This window comes from Aquila chrysaetos, chromosome 26 (assembly GCF_900496995.4).
Source record: "Aquila chrysaetos chrysaetos chromosome 26, bAquChr1.4, whole genome shotgun sequence".
Lineage (NCBI taxonomy): Eukaryota > Metazoa > Chordata > Aves > Accipitriformes > Accipitridae > Aquila > Aquila chrysaetos.
The window spans coordinates 14,628,445-14,647,122 of NC_044029.1; the positions used below are offsets into that span (position 1 = coordinate 14,628,445).

An 18,678-nucleotide genomic window follows, 5' to 3' on the forward strand; every position below is an offset into this window, starting at 1 on the left:
AAGAAGTGTAAATCTGTCACATAGCTGAGACAAACCAGTTTAGTCACAGCACCCACCCACGTCCAGAGCAGCTTTGCCAGCCTGAACCGTGGATGCCAGCGGCGTGCCCTGGCCTCACCCCACACCCGGTACGGCATCTGCATCCTCCGCGGTGCAGCAGTCCCTGGGATCGTCCTCAGCGGGTCCCTCCACGTCCAAACAGGACTCGTACGAAACCCAGCATCTCGTCCAGGATGATGGCCAGCGCTCAAACCTTCTGACGGAGAAACATTTCCTTTTATTGCACTAGGGTTCCTCTTGGTTTCTGACGGTTAGAGGTTTGGCTTCGACTGTATGGCAAGGTTTATAGTATCTCTTCTGTGCAGTTTTCAGGGACGTTAGTGACTTTCAACATCCATCTAAGCATCCAGCCCTTTTTCTGCCTCTTGTTCAGGTTTTGGCCTCAGCAACATCCTGTGGTAAAAAGGTCTGTGGATTAATTGCAGCGTGTGAAAGGCTGCTTCCTTTTATAAATTTTGATTTTCTCATATTTTAATGAACATTCACTTGAAAATCAGTAGGGGGGAAGACGATACGGCTGTCTTAACTAATTAGATTAACCCTAGATTTCCCATTAGTGTTACTTCTGTCTTTGATTTCTTTCAGAGAGCTCATAACATGCATAAATATTTAAATGTATATGCCTTCATGAAAAATTGATCAAGAGCCAAAATTGTTCTTTAATGCTATATGAGAAATGCATAAATCCAGGAAATATTATACTTACTTTAAACAAAGATTTTCCATAAAAGATGTGGGGTTTTTTTCTCTTGCAAAAATGGGAGTGAAGTTGTACAATGTAACATCTTGAAAAGCAGCATCCAAATATACAAAACTTCCCCGGACTAATCAGGACTGAAGCAATCAAAGTATCCCATTCCTATCACTTTTTCTTAATGTTTATACAGAACCAGTTTAGAGGTTTTTTTCTTATCACCCAAATACTCTTCGGACAAGCACACTTAAATTTTTACAGGCTACATGTGAAATTTGGAACTGTTTGGCAGATTTGGGTTTTCTGCAGCTTTGGTGGCTCCTAATTGGAAAATGGGTGACTTAGAAGCATGTTCCAGGTCCAGAGCATTTCTCAGTGCTTTTCACTGCTGCTTGTAAACTCAAACATACACCTGTAATTTTTCTACTATTGCAGGTGACTTTCACTACACTTTTGTAGAATAGCCAAGACTCCCCCTCACAATTTTTCAGTAATTGGTCCCTGACCTTAGAAATATTTAAATGTCCCAAGATTTATATTTCTAGTCACATCATGTTTTAGCAGAAATATATTATGTATGAGAGTTTGAGTAGGTCACTGCAGGCAACTGCTGATACATAGAAACATGACGCTGCTTTAATTAATCACCGAGAATAATTGATTTTATACTCCGGAGAATTTTATCTTAGTTTACAGACATAATTCAAAGTTTAATGTGGACTTCACAAAAGGGCAGGTTTCTCCTCTTGGAGAAAATACCATTGTAGAGGGAGAGGCAAACGGGAGAGGAGGGAATGCCACCTTGCACACCAGTTTTGTGTAGGGCAAAGTGCCTCCAGAGTGGCACTTGGCAAAATGCTTTGTTCTAGTTGCATAATGCTGGCTGAGGACATGCTGGCTCCCGTGCGATTCATGGACTACATGAGACACTAAACTTGCTGTGACACATGACACACATAATGTTATAAAAGCCAAAATCTTCTGGGGATGTGTGTTAGGCGCCTGAGCCAGCCAAAGGCGTTAACCTGATGCCCAGTGCAGCTGCGATCTCAAATCATTGAACAGCAACAGGAAAGCAAATGAAACGTGTTTAGGAGAAGAAAAGAGAAAATGCAGGTATTTTCACAATTTGTTGCCAGATTTTTTGTAGTCCTTTACCCAAACCGTACAAATACAGCTGCAACTCTCACCTTCACTCCTGATGAATACATCCTTTTTTGGTTGTACGGCTGAGGCTGGCTGATGAGGGTGACAAGGTGAAACACGGTGACACTAATTAAGTGTAGCCACTGTCAGTGTGCAGGCAGCAGAGCAGGGTGCTCAGATGGAGGGACCCACCCTCAGCCGGGCCACAGTCCAGTATTTGCTTTAGCGCAAAAAACATTTTATAGCATTTTTGGTGACTTTCTTAAAACATGAACGAATAAGTGGCGCACAGACAGGTAAGACAACTCTTTTCTGAGCTTTCTCTTTTGTTTGGCCTAAGTAAAGAGGGGTGATTAGTTTTATTTTCATTTTTAGAGTTGAGTTTCTTTGGTTTTAGCACAGAATAGAACTTACTACCCAATGGGCCTTAAGTATGTAAAATTTCTAGTACGTATAATTTGCTCATTTACTTTTAATATTTGTTCATAATGGTATTGTAAAAAATTATACTTTAACCTTTAACCTTCTTCATCCTTGATTATTTTTCTTACTGTATATTCAGGTTAGCTGGAGAAAACACCTGTGGTGGTAGGATCAGGAGGAGTTTAGAGGGGAGTAATGAATGTATTGAAAAGGAATGGTATATTTGAGGCTCATTGCAGAAAGGATATCACTGATGATAAGGAAAAGATAAGAAAGGGAGGCATCTCTGAATTTTTGTTGAGAAGCAGAACTTGACTTGGCAAATGATATTTTACTGTAATATCCTAAAAATATTATTTCAGAAACTGTTATACATTCATCCCTTTCATGTTGTTTTGTTTTTTTTTTTTTCTTTAACATGAAAATCTTTATCAAAAAGCCCCTATAGGATCTCAGTTGTGAATGGTCTTTGGTGTTTTTCTGTGCTGAGTTTCCTTTTCGGGAACTCTGTCTTCCCAAGTTTTCCACTACAAGCAGAAAACTCCTTCCCTTCAAACTACCTGCTTTGCTTGGATCAGATAAACCTAGAAACTGTCGCTACAGTTGCAGTATCCAGGTCGGTAATTGTTCAGGAAAATGAGTCCTCCAGGGTGCTCGCCTCTAGGCTCAACAAGTCGCTATTGCCAACAGCGGTAGCAGATTCAAAATTGTAAACTCCTTGGGGAGTAGGTTGCAATCCATGATAAACACTGCAGATGAGAAAAGGGTGAATGATTAGTGCTGTCTAACTGGGATGCTTCAGCCCTTTCTTTTCCAAAGCAAAAGGAGCAACTAGAGGAACACAGTAAGACATAACTTGTGTATCTATGCTAACGCTTTTTTTATTTATTTCTACAGATTTACTTTACAGGAGTTAATTTCACATTTTATTGCAGGTGGTGTTAGAATACCCGATGATTTCATCTGTGTAATTATAACCTCTAAATGGCTGGACAGGTTTCCCTTCTAGGAGTGATTCTCTTAACGACACTTTATATTGTTTGTCTAATGTACAGGTATTGTTGCATTTGTAGTTCATCCATTATCAGTTTTCTATCCTAATCTCTTACCTTTATGGACTAGAGTCAACACAGTGTCTAGGCATTCCATCAGAATGGCACAATAATATTAAAATATTAAAATTTTAATAATGTTTTAGAAATTTTCGACTGTTAGGAATAGTTAGGACTTTATTTTTTCTTTCTCTTCTCTATCTTCCTTCTCTCTTTTTCTTTTGTTTTTTCTTTCTCTGACTAACTTTTCCCAACAAAAACTGTCATAGTTAAGAATTTGCAGAAAGGCAATTTTGTACCAGACCCTCAGGTCAGACTTAAATTTCAGTCACCTTCAAGGAGGGCACATGCCAGAGTTGAGAATGTAATGCCCCCAAGTGTTGCCTTTATCACAGACCTTGGTAGTGTCAGTATGGGTTATTGTATGATAACATTCATGTAATTGAGGAGACCCATTGCCTTTTAGTGCTAAGGAGGCATAAATTAGCCTGGATCTTGTCAGAAGGAACTTGGGAAAAGAGTATAATCTTGCCCTGTTCCTATCATTTTCCATAAGCATCCAGAGTTGGCCACAGGATACTGACCTTGATGTGTCTCCAGTCTGGTCCACTCCTGCTTTATGCCTTTACAAATCCAGTACAAACGAGGGATTAATAGAGAGCACAGAGCATGTTCGTTATGTGCTGCTTACTCTAAAGCAGGTGCTCTCGGGGTCCCATCGAGCATTTCTATACATTGTCTTTCACTGATCGAGTTAGAAATCCCATTCCTAAAGTGGCAGATTCTGGGCTGCTAACTTTGCCCTTGATAGGATGAGGCAAATGCACTCTCTTGTGCTGCCTGATGTAGGAAAGTGGTGGCCTATGTGACTCTTACTTAATTTTTACTATAATTGCCGATGAACTAAGCTTCACACTAACACCAGCACTTGAGCAGCAGATCCCTTGAATGGACAGCAAGGCAAGGATCTTATAAAAAATGTGAGCTTTTTCTTCCTCAGATATTTCTTGGGGGTTTTTTGGATGAATAGTCACAAAAACCCCTTTATTGCTGCACAAGAAGCACCCTGAGGTGAAGCTTAGGGACAAATTTCTTCCCACCCACTTAGGAGGTTTCCTAAAAGGGTCCTGAAATCTCCAGCTGCAAAGCCAGGTAAGCTTTCTAAGCAGGCTGACGCCAGACTGATAGAGCGAGTGCTGTGGTCTTCAGGCTTCCCCCAGAACCGCCAAGGACAATATAGCTGTTACAGAGACACACACACACTGTGCAGCCTTTTATGATTATTTGTTATAGGACACGGTGGACCAAATTCAGACTTGGTAGAAGGAAATGTGACTTTCCTGAAGATAATGGAGTTTCACCATGTTTTATTGTCCCTGGATATGATGAACCACAATCCCAATATACTAGATCTATAAGAATTTACTACCTCCTCATAGGCTCTTTAAGATCTTCTGTTTCATCTCAAGCTAGATATTTTTCTGGCTGTTTCATCTCTGTGTCTTTATCAGTGAACTCTTAACACACTAATTAACAACATCTCTATTAATGTGATCTGATCCCTGTCTCTCAAATACGTTTAAGTGAATGTATTTTGATTTTATGCCTACTAATTTTGCTCAGTAACAACAGTTAGCATTATCCTCATAACTGAGGGTCACTGACTTAGACAAGTGGTTTCGCACTCTTTATACCATCCTTATGGATCTCTAGGGACCCTCACGACAGCCTTCCTATTTCAGCAACAAGTCCCTTTCTCATTTACCCAGGATCCTCAGACAGGCTGTCGACTTTCAGTGTAGTGACGGCTTCGCAGCTCCTAACCAATTCTCATCCACCACGGCCGGAGCGAGCCAGTCTGGGGAACAGAAGAAAAGGTGCTCAGATCTGTTCGATCTCCGTATGTCCCCTCTCAAGACATTTCTCTGTTTCAATGTCAAAGCCGGAGCAGTTTTGTAACCACTCAGGATGCCTGTCTAATTCAAGAAGAAGCAAAGAGAAGAAGATTTTGCATATTGAAAATGCCAGGATAGAAAGGGTAATTTAAATTGAAGAATCCTATAATACCTCCAGCTGAATTAAAGCTCAGCTGTGTGGTAAGAGCAGATCTCGGCTGATGCATCAAGACCTGACAATCCTATTAGTGTAAAAAAACGAGAAAAAGGGGAAAAAAATTAAAAACACTCATGACTGATGGAAAAATCAAATTGATAGTGGAAAAGGAAAGCAATTATTTTATGGTTTTACATCATAACTTATAAATACTTACTGATAAATAAAGAACAACAGTCAAATTGTGTGATGCTGTTTTTTTCTTTGAGAAAAAAGTTGCCTTTCTTTCTAGACCATAACCATATTCCCAGTGTGATGTCTGACCCATGGATATTCAGTTCTCTTTATGCAGCTTTGGTTAGGAAGGAAGAATACTTACTTGGATCCTCAGATTAGCAAGCTGGCCTATGGCTTTAAATAGGAAGTTTAAAATAAAAACTCTTTTTCAGCTCAGGTCGACTGGCTCAGTTAGAACTTACTGACTTCCTAAGTCAGAAGTTGCCAGAAACGTTGGAAGCCTTCTGGGACCATCTGACATACTCCTCTTCCCTCTCTTCTCCGCTACATACTGTCTGCAAAGGGGATATGGAAGCGAAGAAAGGGACCCCAAAGTCCCACGTGGAAGTATTGGTCACCAGGTCACGTGAAGACCCCATATCTGGGTCTTCTTGGAAACAGAAGATTTGAACCTAAATTATTTCCTGGGTAAAATTCCACTGACTTCACAGGAAGGACTTGAACTTCAGGACACATTTAGATTTCACTATGATTCTAATACAGAGAAAGAAAATGCTTCAGTGATGTAGTTGGTCTCTGCTGAGAATTGTAGTGTTCTCTGACTCACATGAAGAAGTTTTAGGAAATTCAAGCATGTCGAATGTATCCAGAATGTTTCTTTTTTGATCTCAGAAACCGCTAATCAAAATTAAAATTGTATAATTTCACTATGTCTGACTCATTCTTCACCTGCAGGGAGAAATGCTAAGATAATATTCAAAGCAAATCTTCATTGTGTAAATCCAACATCTCATTCTTTAAAGGTGAATTGATGTTTAATGCTTGACTTTCATTTTTAATGTAATAATTGTGTTATCTTGAACACTGTGACTTATCCAAGGAATTTAGCCAAAAACCTCTGGAACATATTTTGAACGTAGTTGAGGAAAGGTGGTACTTTGCTAACGAGCAGCATTTAAGATGCTTAAATTTTCCTTTGGATTTATTCTTTATTGTGATGCAAGTAGATTGCAGAGATTATCGTTCTGGGAGAAAAACAATTAGCGAAGAGTCCCAGAGATCAGTCATCTTGAGAACTGAACGTGTTAAGCAAGGAGTTCATTTGAACTGGTTTTGTTTTTCAGACACTGCAAATGGATGTAAACAAGCTGAATATCACATTGCTTCGGATATTTCGCCAAGGAGTGGCAGCAGCACTGGGACTGTTACCTCAGCAAATTCATATCAACAGACTCATTGTAAGTACCAAGGGGCTGTGTGTAATAAAATGTACCTGGTTATTCTGAATTCTCGTAAATTTATTTTCCTGTCACTATGGAAAAGTGCAATAAAATAGAACAGAAAAATACTTTTTTCCAATTTTTTTTTTAATTGTACTACAGAAAAATAGATCTCCATTACAAAATGATTTAAATTTTCTTTTGAAAGGAAACCATTCTCAGTTACAGTCTAGAGAAAAATTAAGTCAGATAAATCTCTTTTGTGTCCTATTCATAAGCAGATTGCTTATCCCTTAGTTTTCATTCCAATGCAGTTCTACATCACATTCATTAAGAAACACTTATTCATGTTTTGTTTCTCAAAGGTTGAATATTGCCTAAAAAATACCTATGATTCTGCCTTTCAAAGGTATCTTCACAATTTATACTCAGACTTCACATTAGTAAATTAAATGTCTTCTCACAATGTTAATATTCATGTTTTGCTATTCAGCTATAACAATCTATGCTCAGAAATGATCTTGTAGACTGTGCTACCATATTTGCAAAAGATGACGACAAATTTGCTTCTAGCAACAAAGACTTTTTAGAAGCAATTGTCATTGTATGGTTTTCTGTGTATGGTTAAGAGCATACATTCTTAACACTGTTGTCTTTTTATGACAGTTTTGCTATGAAGCAAAAAAACCCAACATCACGTGTGTATTGCTAGCATTCAATTCATGTTGCAGAGGGAAGAAGAGTTATTTTATTTTATTCTACATGCAGGTTGAATATTAGGGAAGAAAATTGACAGGTTCAGCATAAAAGTATTTCCTGCCTTGATAGCTTGATAGGATTGTATACATCAAAAAGGATTATAAAACTCCTTCAAATAATGTCTCTGTGAGAAAGGATCACACAAGAAGTACAGCAGAAAAGATCAATAGGAATGCAGTGCAGCCCTTTTTATGTTCACCAGGGATGTCACTCATTTGTGACAAGTGATGCTAAATCTCCTTTGCCCCCTGCATTAACCAGAATGAAAGGTTGAAAGACATAGTCAGAGAAAAGCACAATTAAATGAGAAATGTTCCAGAGTTTGGGATGTGTATTTCAACATACTAAGTCACTCAATAGCTTTCTTACTATGTTCTGTGGAAATTATGTAACTTAGCAGAAGAATTATGCCGTTTATTTTCCTCCTCGCTCCATAGCTTTTCCCTTTCTCCTCTCATTTGTGATCTAAGGGAAGAGGTAATGTCATTTTGCAGCTGCATATAGCTCAGAGTACAGTAAGTACTATTAATTAATTAGTCTTCTCAACATCTGTAAAAGTCTGCTATGAGTTAATATTTTAGTGATATAAGAAAGAAAGGAAACGTTTGCCCTATTTGCTCTAAAAATCACACACAGTCAAAATTCACAAGGAGGAAAAATATATCTTAGGAGACTTTGTTCCCAGTTTGCATCCTTCTAACATGAGACAGTTCCTCCCATGCAGAGTGCTGGCAAGCAAGCAGGGCACATCAAAATTCATCTCACCTCACTTCAGCCTAGTCTAAGCTACTCATCTAGGCTCCTGTAAAAGCAATAGAGAGAAGGGTAACTGGAGGAGGAGAGGCATTGAGATCCCAATTATTTTAGGATGGATTAAATCATTCTCTAGAGACGCCGGTCCCTCTCCGCTGACTTTGGAGGTGGTTTAGATGACTGAAGTGAGGTAAGCTGACTCCCTCCCACGTGAGCAGTTCGTAGAAATGATCAGGAGCCCAGCAGCCAGGATGTGGTTGGGCACAGGGAGAGCGGAGGGCCAGCGAGCCTCTTACATAGAACAACACATAGTGTGCCAGGAAATACTCACTGGGCATTTCCAGCGTCTCCTTAACCTTTCTGGTAAATCCTCCTCCCATAAAGGCCTTTTAAGGGGCAGAAGAACTTCTAAACAGAGGAGGCACGGAACGCTGGGGATGCTGCGTCCCCACCAAGCCTTGCCTTGTGCCTGCCACCTACACCCCGAACCAGCCACCTACCCACGCCAGAGACCAAGTAGGAGAGCAGCCTCAAATCAGCTTCTTCAGCTTGACAAAAGTCTTCACCTTGAATTGATGCTCCAGACCCGTAGGTCTGTGTTCACTGCTTATAGTCCCACTGAAAAATGCCCAGTCCCACCAGTAGCCAATGTCCTTACCAATCTTATTGAGCAGATGGACCAGCGGCACACGTGAGAGCACAGAGGGCAGATTTAAGGTAAACACGTTTGAAAGTGCCCCTTTCTGTGCAGCTTTACTTCTGAATGTGAAACCGCATCTATTAAGAATAGCAAAAGATGTCGTTTTCCTCACTTCAGTAAAGATAATAATGCACATTTGAGGTGAGGGGAAGGAGGTGGGGGAAATCAGGATTATCCCAGTTTGAACTGATCTCTCCCATCCTGTAACGATGACCGGTGAGGTTCTTGCCTGCTCAGGCAGCAATGCCGGTAGTAGCTCCATGCGTACCTTGCACGTGTGGAACCCCCCAGCTCTGGACTCGACACCACAGCCTCAGCTAAGCTGGCCGTAGCCCTGGGGAACCCGGGTTCCCACACCCTGTTTGGACACCAGCACTGTCTGGAGCGCTGGTCTCAGGTGCTGTTCTAGTCTGTCACAACCAGAGGAAACCTCTGGCAGTCTGTCCTTTTCCTGCCTTGCGACAGATCGAGCATCATTGACATTTCTAATACAGCACCCTTTGGGCTACCAGGACTGCATCAAAGACACCAAGGCAGGAACTAATGTAGGGGAGAGTAGGCATTCTCAGCTTACCCATTAAATGTAAACAAAACTTTTCTGGTCCTTTCATTTTGTTGTGCCATTTTAAGGAGTTGCACTGCAGTTGGCTAAAAGGACTTTATACTTCATTGTGGTGTGTCTGCAATGTGTTGACATGGGATTAGAAAGCAGTGCCAAAATACCACCGCATTATACTAAGCATTCCTGTTTACGGACCGCTTTCTAAAGCAGGGCTGCATTTCAGCTCAGATCATGTGAACTTATCTACTAAAATCCTTGCTGGCACTTGCCCTTGTCCCCATCCCACGGCTCCTCCCCTCGCCATGTACATTGACCTGTCTTGTTTGATGGTACTAGACTCAGGAAGAGGGTACCTTGCCAATAGTGAATGAGACAAAGCACACATGCCCACGTATGGTATTTGCATTTTCTTGAGCAGTCAGCTGGGATTTAAGGAGTCAGGGAACAGGTATACTCTCCTCACAGAGCAGGTTGCAGCCTTTATATTCCATGCTTTTGGTTTTGGAATTATACTTACAGTCTATAGACAGCAGAGATTATCTAATCTCAGACCCTTCCTATGATTCTGCATTTTTTTATTTTCCTAGGGGAAGAAGAACTGTGTGGAACTGTTTGTGTCCCCACTGAACAGAAAGCCAGGAATTTCTGAGGCGCTTCCATCTGAAGAAGTGCTGCGTTCCCTTAATATCAACATTTTGCATCAGAGTTTATCCCAGTTTGGAATAACGGAGGTCTCTCCTGAGGTTGGTTATCAATTTTCTAAGCTGTAGTTTGTTACAGATTAGGCAGTTATTACATCCCTGGTAGTTTTCAGGCTGAGGTTCTCAAGCATGAGGCGGAAAATGTATAAGCTAAGATGGTATTACTCCTATAAGGCAATTATACAGCTAGCCCTGTTAAATTACTTTAATAGTGCTTCATTAGGCTATTTGAACATTAATATCCAGGTTCTCATCACACAGGTGGGCTACCATGGAAATCAGAGTTTAGATCCTAAGCACCCATCAGTCGCCTTAAAGAAAGTGGGCCCAAGAACTTTTGGTCTGTTAGTGCGGGTCGGCAGGTATAACAATTTCAGTAGAGAGATAAATGAAATGCAGATGTCAGGTGTGAGCATTACTACCTGTGTAACTTCTGTGGGACATGATTTTGAAAAACTGAATTTGTACGTTGTACTCATGCTTCTCTCTATTCTCAGGAGAAGTGAGAGATTTCATTTGTTTAACCTGCTCCAAAAAGAGGGCAAAAATAAAACCTGTAGCTATTATTTGTATGACTACATCCATTTTGGGGGGGGAATCTATTTCAAAGCAGAGACCGCACTGCCATCTCCACAGTGTCCCAGACATGACCAGTGAGATGGACATCTAATTCTGGGCTGACCGCTTGAACTATGCACAGCAAATGAAAAAAAGCAAAGGCCTTTTGGAAAGGAAATCACTGAGCTCACGGACATGGTCACATCACATTGCATTTTATTTAGTGTCTTAGAAGCCCTTACCTACATATAAAGACCCTCAGAATTCAGTGTGAGGTCCAAATAACTTCAAACATGTTATCAAGAATTAGCATTTTCCATGGAAGCTCACATTTTGACAGAGGAGATGTCTATGTCCAAAAAAGTGGAAAAAAAGGACAGGTTCTGATGAGCTGTGTTTCCCCCTATGGGTAAAGACTTCCTTTTTTTTTTACATCCAAACCTATGTTTGAGCCATTGCTGAGTTAGTGCTGGCTGTTATGGTCACCTGTATTTCTACTGATTAGAAATGCTTTTGCTCATTTTAAGTATTCTAACTCTGTTTAAGAATCTGGAAGATGTCTTTGGTACAAAAAATGAAATATGAAAACAAGGCCAGTTTAATGCAATTTTACATGCTGTACTACAGCAGCCTGCCACTATGAAAATGAGCAGATTTTCAGGTTTTAGCTGTTCTAATACAAAACAAAGCCAAGCAGTGCTGTCCAAACATGAAATCAGGTCTTTATATCACCCATCAGTGACCTGAGCTAAGCTTCCTTTAGGTCAGAATTTCCTTTGTTACTGAAGCATATGCGTCTGACGGTTGTGATAGATGCAATTATCTTTTCCAAGTACTTCAGTTGCAGATAATACTTCAGGTAGACATGGGACAAGAACATATATGAATAATAGATGAATGGAGAAATGTCATCAAGCTAGGAAGAGATGCTGGAAAAAACCACAGCACTGAACTCAAAATCTCATCTTAAGTTAGATACATTTCAATAATCTGGAGTGCTCAGATATTTGAATTTTCTCTCTGGAAAAAAAATGTAGACAAGCAGATGGAATTATTTAGAAAAGGACTATTAGAATGAAAGTTGTGCAGACTCTAACTCCTCCTAATACTGTTGGAGAAACAAGAGATTGTATTAATATTAAAAAGCTAAGGCCTTGATCCTGAAAAAATCATGTAGCTTTACACTAATAAGTATTCCTTCTGGATCTCAGTAAATTGTTTACATGTTTAAGACTTCACAGAAAACAGCAGCTAAAAGACAATGTCATATAATCTTTACTTTCAGCTTACTCTCAGCTACTAACCAGTTATTTACTCCTTTCTCAACTTGCTTTAAGAACAAATCGTGCTAAACAAAGTAACAGCAAAGAAAATCAAAACAGGCAAACCTTTGAAGGAAGATATAGTTATAAAAAGCTTTACATAGCTTTGACACATTATTTTACCTATTGTGTGTGTGTATTCCTGAGCTATCAATCCTAATTAAATCATGAGCTAATAAATTGTACACTCTTCCACCAAAACGTCTGAATGTTTCACAACCAGTATTGTATGTGCACTATCAGTGTATCTGCACAGAAAGGAAGCACTATCTGCATCTTTCTAGGTGGGTGGCTGACACAGAGGTGTTAGGGCTGGAATTTTTCTCCTTTTTTAGCTGCCTATTTCAGTATGAGCTGCCAAAGGCTTGAAAGTCTACTGGCTCTCTCTGCAGTAAACAGGGAGGAAGAGATACGTTCAGCAGGCAGTTCATCCCACCTCTGAGATACCTCTCCTGGGACTGCTTGGTTGCCTCTTTCTATCAAGGCTTAGCTTAAACTAGACCCCCAGCTGTAGAGGGTTAATGGTGGGGCAGATTACTCTGTCCTGAGAAACTTTACCAAGATTATGTAGGAAAACCCAAGTGGAAAACTGAAGCTTTCTGCTTAACGTCTCAGCCCATGCGGTACTACAGACAGCAAAAGTCTCAGTGGGTGTCGGTGACTGGACCTACATTTCCATTCATTGCAGTAATAATTTGCCAGTTCACATCTGCTGATGCATTAATCATGGATTGATACATTTTCAATTCAATTGCCTATCTCAAAATTCATATCCTAGTTTCTTATTCTGCACTAGCTGAAAGAACAGGTTCCCTGTATGCCTTTGCTGTAGGAACCACTAAAGTCCTTTGCTTCCTGGTGTAGAACGGGATAAGTACCTCTGGGAATGTGGAGATTTAATTTAATGGAGTCAGTGCCTTTTCAGGCATCCAGGGCAATGGCAATACCTACCGCATGTCCTTTCTCTTCCAGTGGCCTATTGTAGTTGCAGCATTTATTATGGTCTAAAGTTTGTGTCTGAAGTGGGATTGAGGATTGTGTTCTGCTCCATGGTGTGTATCAGGGCCAGGAGCAGCCTTCCCCAGAACAAACTACCAAATTGGTGGTGGGACTAAATTCAATGACTCAGGCCATCCATTTATTATGGTGGGGGAATCCTGACTTCCTAATGTCTTCAAATTGTGCTCAGACAAAAAAAGAAAATACTGCTGGATTTCAGAGCTTAGTAGAGTAGAAGAGAACTTGAGGTGGTTTTGAATGACAAAAATAACTGAAGTTACTCTAAGTAAATTAAAGGTTACTGTCTTTTGAGAGATAAGCTAACTGCCAGCTGGGAAATGTGGCACTAAAGGAGAAATTTCCAGAGTTCATGCCAAAATTACGCCATCCCAAAAGGTACCGTTACAGCCTCCTTGCACAAGGCTTCTGTTGGTTGCCTTTGAAGTGTGTGATATTAACTTCTTAGAGAAGAAATCAAAGGAAGCAATCATGCACTTAAAGCCTAAAGAAACCGTAAGTCATTGTAGGGACAAGTGATCAAAACCAATAGCTTAGAAATTACAACAGCCTGGACCGACAGAAGCACCCGGGAACAAAGCAGAGCACAAGGACGTGCTCCTGTGATCAGGCAAGGCAGAGGCAGCGTTACACCTGCACGGGTGCACCCAGAGCACCGCAGCAGGGACCAGAGCCCTGCAGACCGGCCAGCTTTGACATGAAATCACACCACTTTATCGCACGTGCGTGTAAGGTAGAGTCTTTGGGGAGGCTTGGTCCTGGGAGATGCTAAGTGGCTATAATCCGGTGTCCTGGGAGTCTGAGAGGTCACCCACGTTCCTGCATGTTTTCGCTGGGGGTGGAAGTGATTTCTTGGCAGACTTTCCTAACCTGGCTTAGCTAACATAGTTAAAATAGCAGAAAAAAACAAAGCAACTCAGCGTGAACTTCGATGAACCCTTTTTCATCTGAAGTTCAATCCCCAGCTCTGTGTAAGCTTTCCTCTGTGCTCAGAACTACAGCTTGCTGTGCTTTCATTAGTGTTTCAGCCCAAGGAACTAATTGGGGTTAACTGACCCAGCTTGCAAATCCACCTATTTTCCAGTGAAGACTTACCTTTCCTGGCAGGTCCCGATACCTTGGCAGGATCTTTCAGTCACAGATTTTACAGTGACTTCTTCAGGTCAGTGTCTCTCTTGGTATTATCGAAAGCTGGCTGCTTATTTTACTTGTTTGTAGAAATAATCCACTAGTTTTCCATAATAAGACCAGAAAGGCCAGAGAGGATTTTTAATGTCTTTTTTTTAAAAGAAAGTTTATAAAAAATCATTTTTCTAAACACATTTGTTCCAGTTCAGAGCAAAGCAGATACCTGCGCCGGTAAGGTTAGCGATAGCACGGGATTGTTAAGAATACATCGATTCTTCCCCACCTTGAATTATGCTGAACTTAAACTGTTTCAATTAACCTGCCTAATTCTGCCTGAATGACTTACCTGATTGTGGAGACTCCTTAGGGAATGGAGTCAAACACTGGGGGATGATGCTCTTGGTGATGTCCATGATGATGAGCCTTTCTCCCTGTAGCCAGGTTTGCTCTGGGACCTGATAGTGCCTGAGCTACTGGAACTCCCGTGCCATCCCACCTGCTCTGGTATCCCCCTGCCTTTATCAGCTGTGGCTTTTTGCAGCTTAGTTTGAGTTTATCTTCCTTCCCTCTGGTGGCAGTGGTACATTCCCACTCCTCCAAAACTATCTGAAAGTCTTAGTGGATTCTCAGGCAGGAAAAGGTTCCCAACTGAGTGAGAGAAATGCGGAGGAACATCAGTCAATTAAGATGCAGCACATCTCCTTGCAGGACACTCATTGCCCATGGTCGTGGACAGAAGTCCTCTCTTTTTTGCTTCTTCCCTAGCATTCGGCCATCCTGCGAGCTTGTTTCCTGGGCGTCAACAATTTGTAGTGAGCGTGGCAGTTGCCATCCCTCTTATCAGTTCTCCCAGACCAAGGAACAAAGTTCTGAATGAGCAGCACTGACGTTTCAGAAGGCAATTCCTTATCGTGGGTGTGAAATGACTCAGTTACTGTGGGTCACAGCCTCTCCTGTCATTAGGGAGCAGCTTAAGCAATGATTCTCCTGTCCTGCAGTTAGATCTGAGGGAGAGATTTCCTTGGTTAGGTGAAGGTACTACTAAAGTGTTTCAAAATGGTGTGTCAGATATGTTTAAATTGTGGCATACATTTTTTGACCCTTTTTACAGCATTTGTTGATATTCTTTGAACTTTATTTTTAGAAAGACAAATCAGGGAAAGACGCATCCTGAACACATGTACCATTAGACAGACATCATGGAGATTAATTCTCTTAGACTCAGTTATGTATACAATGTCTGTTATAAAATATTTTAAAAGTTTTGTGACACTAATGAATTACACTTAATTTAAGACTTGCACCCATTGAGTCAAAAATTCCTATTAGATCTTCATTTACTTTTTAACGTATTTGTCCTTTCAGCGAAGAGGTACAAACCCCCCCCATTTCCTCACAAAAGGTCAGCACGGCCGATTCTCCTTCAGCTCCTGCTTTTTATCTAGATTTCCTCCTGAGAGATCTGAAACACTGGAAAGCCATCAGGTAACCCACCCAGGGTCAAACACTTAGTTTATAGCTAATGGGCCAGAGCTGCAGCTGCTGCTGCCGCCGTGGGATTCCCATGGATCTCAACAGGAGCGGTCCTGAGCGTGGAGCAGCTGCAGATTCGGGCTCTGAGCCAGTACTGGGACCCGAGTCCTGTGCCGTGAGCACGGCAGAATAACCTTGCTGTGCTGAGGCAGCAGATTGCACGGAGGGCTGCAGCCCGTTAGAGTGGCAACACTGTTTGAATACGTCTAGGAACAGTTTTTGCAGAAATATCTGGCAAGATTTCCAGCTTATCTTTGAAAGCCCTGTTTTTTAAGTTGCTCACTTAACACCAGACTGACACTTATAAACCTTGTTAAACTGTCAATATCTGCAATACTTTTAAGCCCAGATCATGAAACACTGTGTGATTACGCACACACATACAAATACACTAATTTTACAAGGTCTGTTTCTGTAGTTTAGAAGAAGGAGGTAAAGGATTTCCATTCTGGTCCCTAGAGCTATGACTTCCAAAGAAAACTCTTCTTCATTATGCTTTCAGTTCTAAAGCAGTCAACTTGCAATTATATATGTGGATTTATTTTAGCAAGCAAGTCTCTATAAATTAACCATACTACCAAATCCTTCTCTAAATGTTTGCGTTTTGTGGCAGTGTGATCTGTGAATTGTCTTGGATCTACACTGACTTGAATCTGCATTTTCCTGGCCCTTTTCAAAGCAAGCGGGGCACAAACCTGTGCTGAAAGGAGGACCATGAAAACTATGTTGGGATCCAGCATGGAGCAGGTTTTTGGCAGCTTGTCTTCTCTTCCCCAGGCCATGATCTCCTCCTCCTCAGCAAGCTTTTCCCCATGCATTCAACTTCATCAGGACTTTTTACGTTTGGGAGACTGATGGACACGAGGAGTTTGCTTGATGTATTAACTGTTCAAAAGAGCAGGCTAATGGGTGGCTAAGCGGACTTTGGAGCATGAAGTACCCATGTAAAGTGCTAGAGCGTCCTTGCAGTTACACAGGTCTGGTGAGCAGCCACTCATCTTTAAATGGAGGAACTCTTTCCTCTGTGGAAAACTCCCAGTCCTCTTACACAACGTCCCCAGAGAGTAAAAAAGGCCAGCTTGGATGGGAAGACAACTCACTAGTTAAATGAGAGATTTAATTAAAGCCATTAGGGAATTTCAGCAAAAGGGAAACACCAAGACCTTGAACATTTGTGGTGGAAACCAGAATTTAAGAAAGTCGGTTTTACTCAGTCTGAGTAAATACACAATTGAGAAAAGAAAAGCAAGTAGCTGAAAATTGGGAGAGCAATGTCTACTGACCTGCAGTCGCGGAAACACAAGATGACATGCTTTATTCTAAATAATATGTTGCAGTTAGACTGAGGGTACGTGTACCCTGTTTCTACTACCAAATCTCTATTTGGAAACATAGTGAAATTCTGGTAATTTAATAGCCCAACCAAGTCCCCACGCTGCAATAAAGCCAAAAATAAATGCTTTTACAATTACTATTATTTCATAATCCCCAGGAGTTCCCCAGCAGTGCTGGAAATTTTAGTGTGCACAGCTGTTTCAGAAATGTACTATCAGCAGGAACCCAAAGATAATGAGATTACTTTAAGCATAATCAGAATTATAGATAGATGGATAACGAGATTACTTTCAGCATAACCGGAACTTTTTACGTATGCACGCGTGTGTGCGCGTGTGTACTCTAAAGGTGACGGTGTCAGGGGCTTCCCGGCTCACAGAGGCGAACCGGCAAGTCACCTGCTCTTTGCTCCTGTGTCAAGTGTAGAGAGCCCCGAGGCCGGTGCGTGGGCGCTGGGAGGAAAGAGGCAGGGCGAGGGGTTCCCGCAGCCCTGGCTGGAGCGCTGCCCTTTCCCCCCGCGAGCCGGGGAGTTTCCAAGAACGAGCGCGGGTCTCGCTTGCTTATTACCTTCGACCGCCCCGCGACTCCCGCTGGAGGAGCGATTATCTCAGCAGCCGCGGAGGAGGGTTTGGGTCATCTCGCGTGGCGTTAGGACCCCCGGGTCGCACGCAGGCGCGCAGAGCGCAGGTGGGGTGCCTGGCCGAGGTGGGTATGCGAACAGCGGCGTTCGAAGCGAGTGCCGTGTAGTGTGGAATGTGGGTTGTGACAAAACTGAGGAGGGTGATTAATGCCTGACGAGAGCTGTTTAATCTGCGCACGCTACTGTGTAACTTTTTTTCTCTTCCTCTTTCTGTTTTATTGCTTAAAAAAGAAAAATGTTTTGCAAGGCCAGCATGAAGCTGACAAAATCTGGAGCAAAGAAGGATTTTACGCGGTTGTCATATTTCTCAGCATCTTTGTCATTCTAGTAACTTGTTTAATGGTAAGTTTCCTTTTTACCTTTTTTTGCTGTTCTTTACTTCATGCTTTTCTCAGTCTGAAGGATAGTCACGCATTCTTTACGTGAGAGGTGTTTTCTCAAAGCTATTAAAGACTCAGCTACAAGGTAAGAGTTGGTCACTCTCATAATGCTGTGAAGCCAAACTTTGAAGAACCGCATTTCTTGATATATTTTGAGTCCAATTGAAGACTGTAACTAGGAGGAAGCTGAAGAAATAAATAATGGGCTCTTAAATCTGCAGAGTTACTGTATAGTGACTTGAGTGATGACTTCTCGACCTTCTTACTAAGGTCCCAAGATCCCTGAAGTCACGTTAGCTGCCCGTATTTCAGTTTTATTGGATAGTAAAAACAACACCACATCGATACAATATTGTCAATGCACAGTTGTTAGAGTGTGTGTCGGTATTCACATATCGAATATACA

The 18,678-nt window shown here is 41.5% G+C and overlaps 1 protein-coding gene across 4 annotated transcripts in view; it reads left to right on the forward strand.

Annotated features, from left to right (window-relative positions):
- The window catches only part of PTPRR (protein tyrosine phosphatase receptor type R), a 154,757-nt gene that overhangs the window by 69,203 nt on the left and 66,876 nt on the right, over positions 1-18,678 (forward strand). For 3 of the 4 annotated variants that reach the window (XM_030003009.2, XM_030003012.2, XM_030003011.2), the window contains 3 exons: positions 6,789-6,902; positions 10,246-10,401; positions 18,124-18,234. In XM_030003009.2, coding sequence (XP_029858869.1) covers positions 6,789-6,902; positions 10,246-10,401; positions 18,124-18,234 — 381 coding nt within the window. The remainder of the gene's footprint in view (positions 1-6,788; positions 6,903-10,245; positions 10,402-18,123; positions 18,235-18,678) is intronic. The other variant, XM_030003010.2, reaches the window with a different exon arrangement.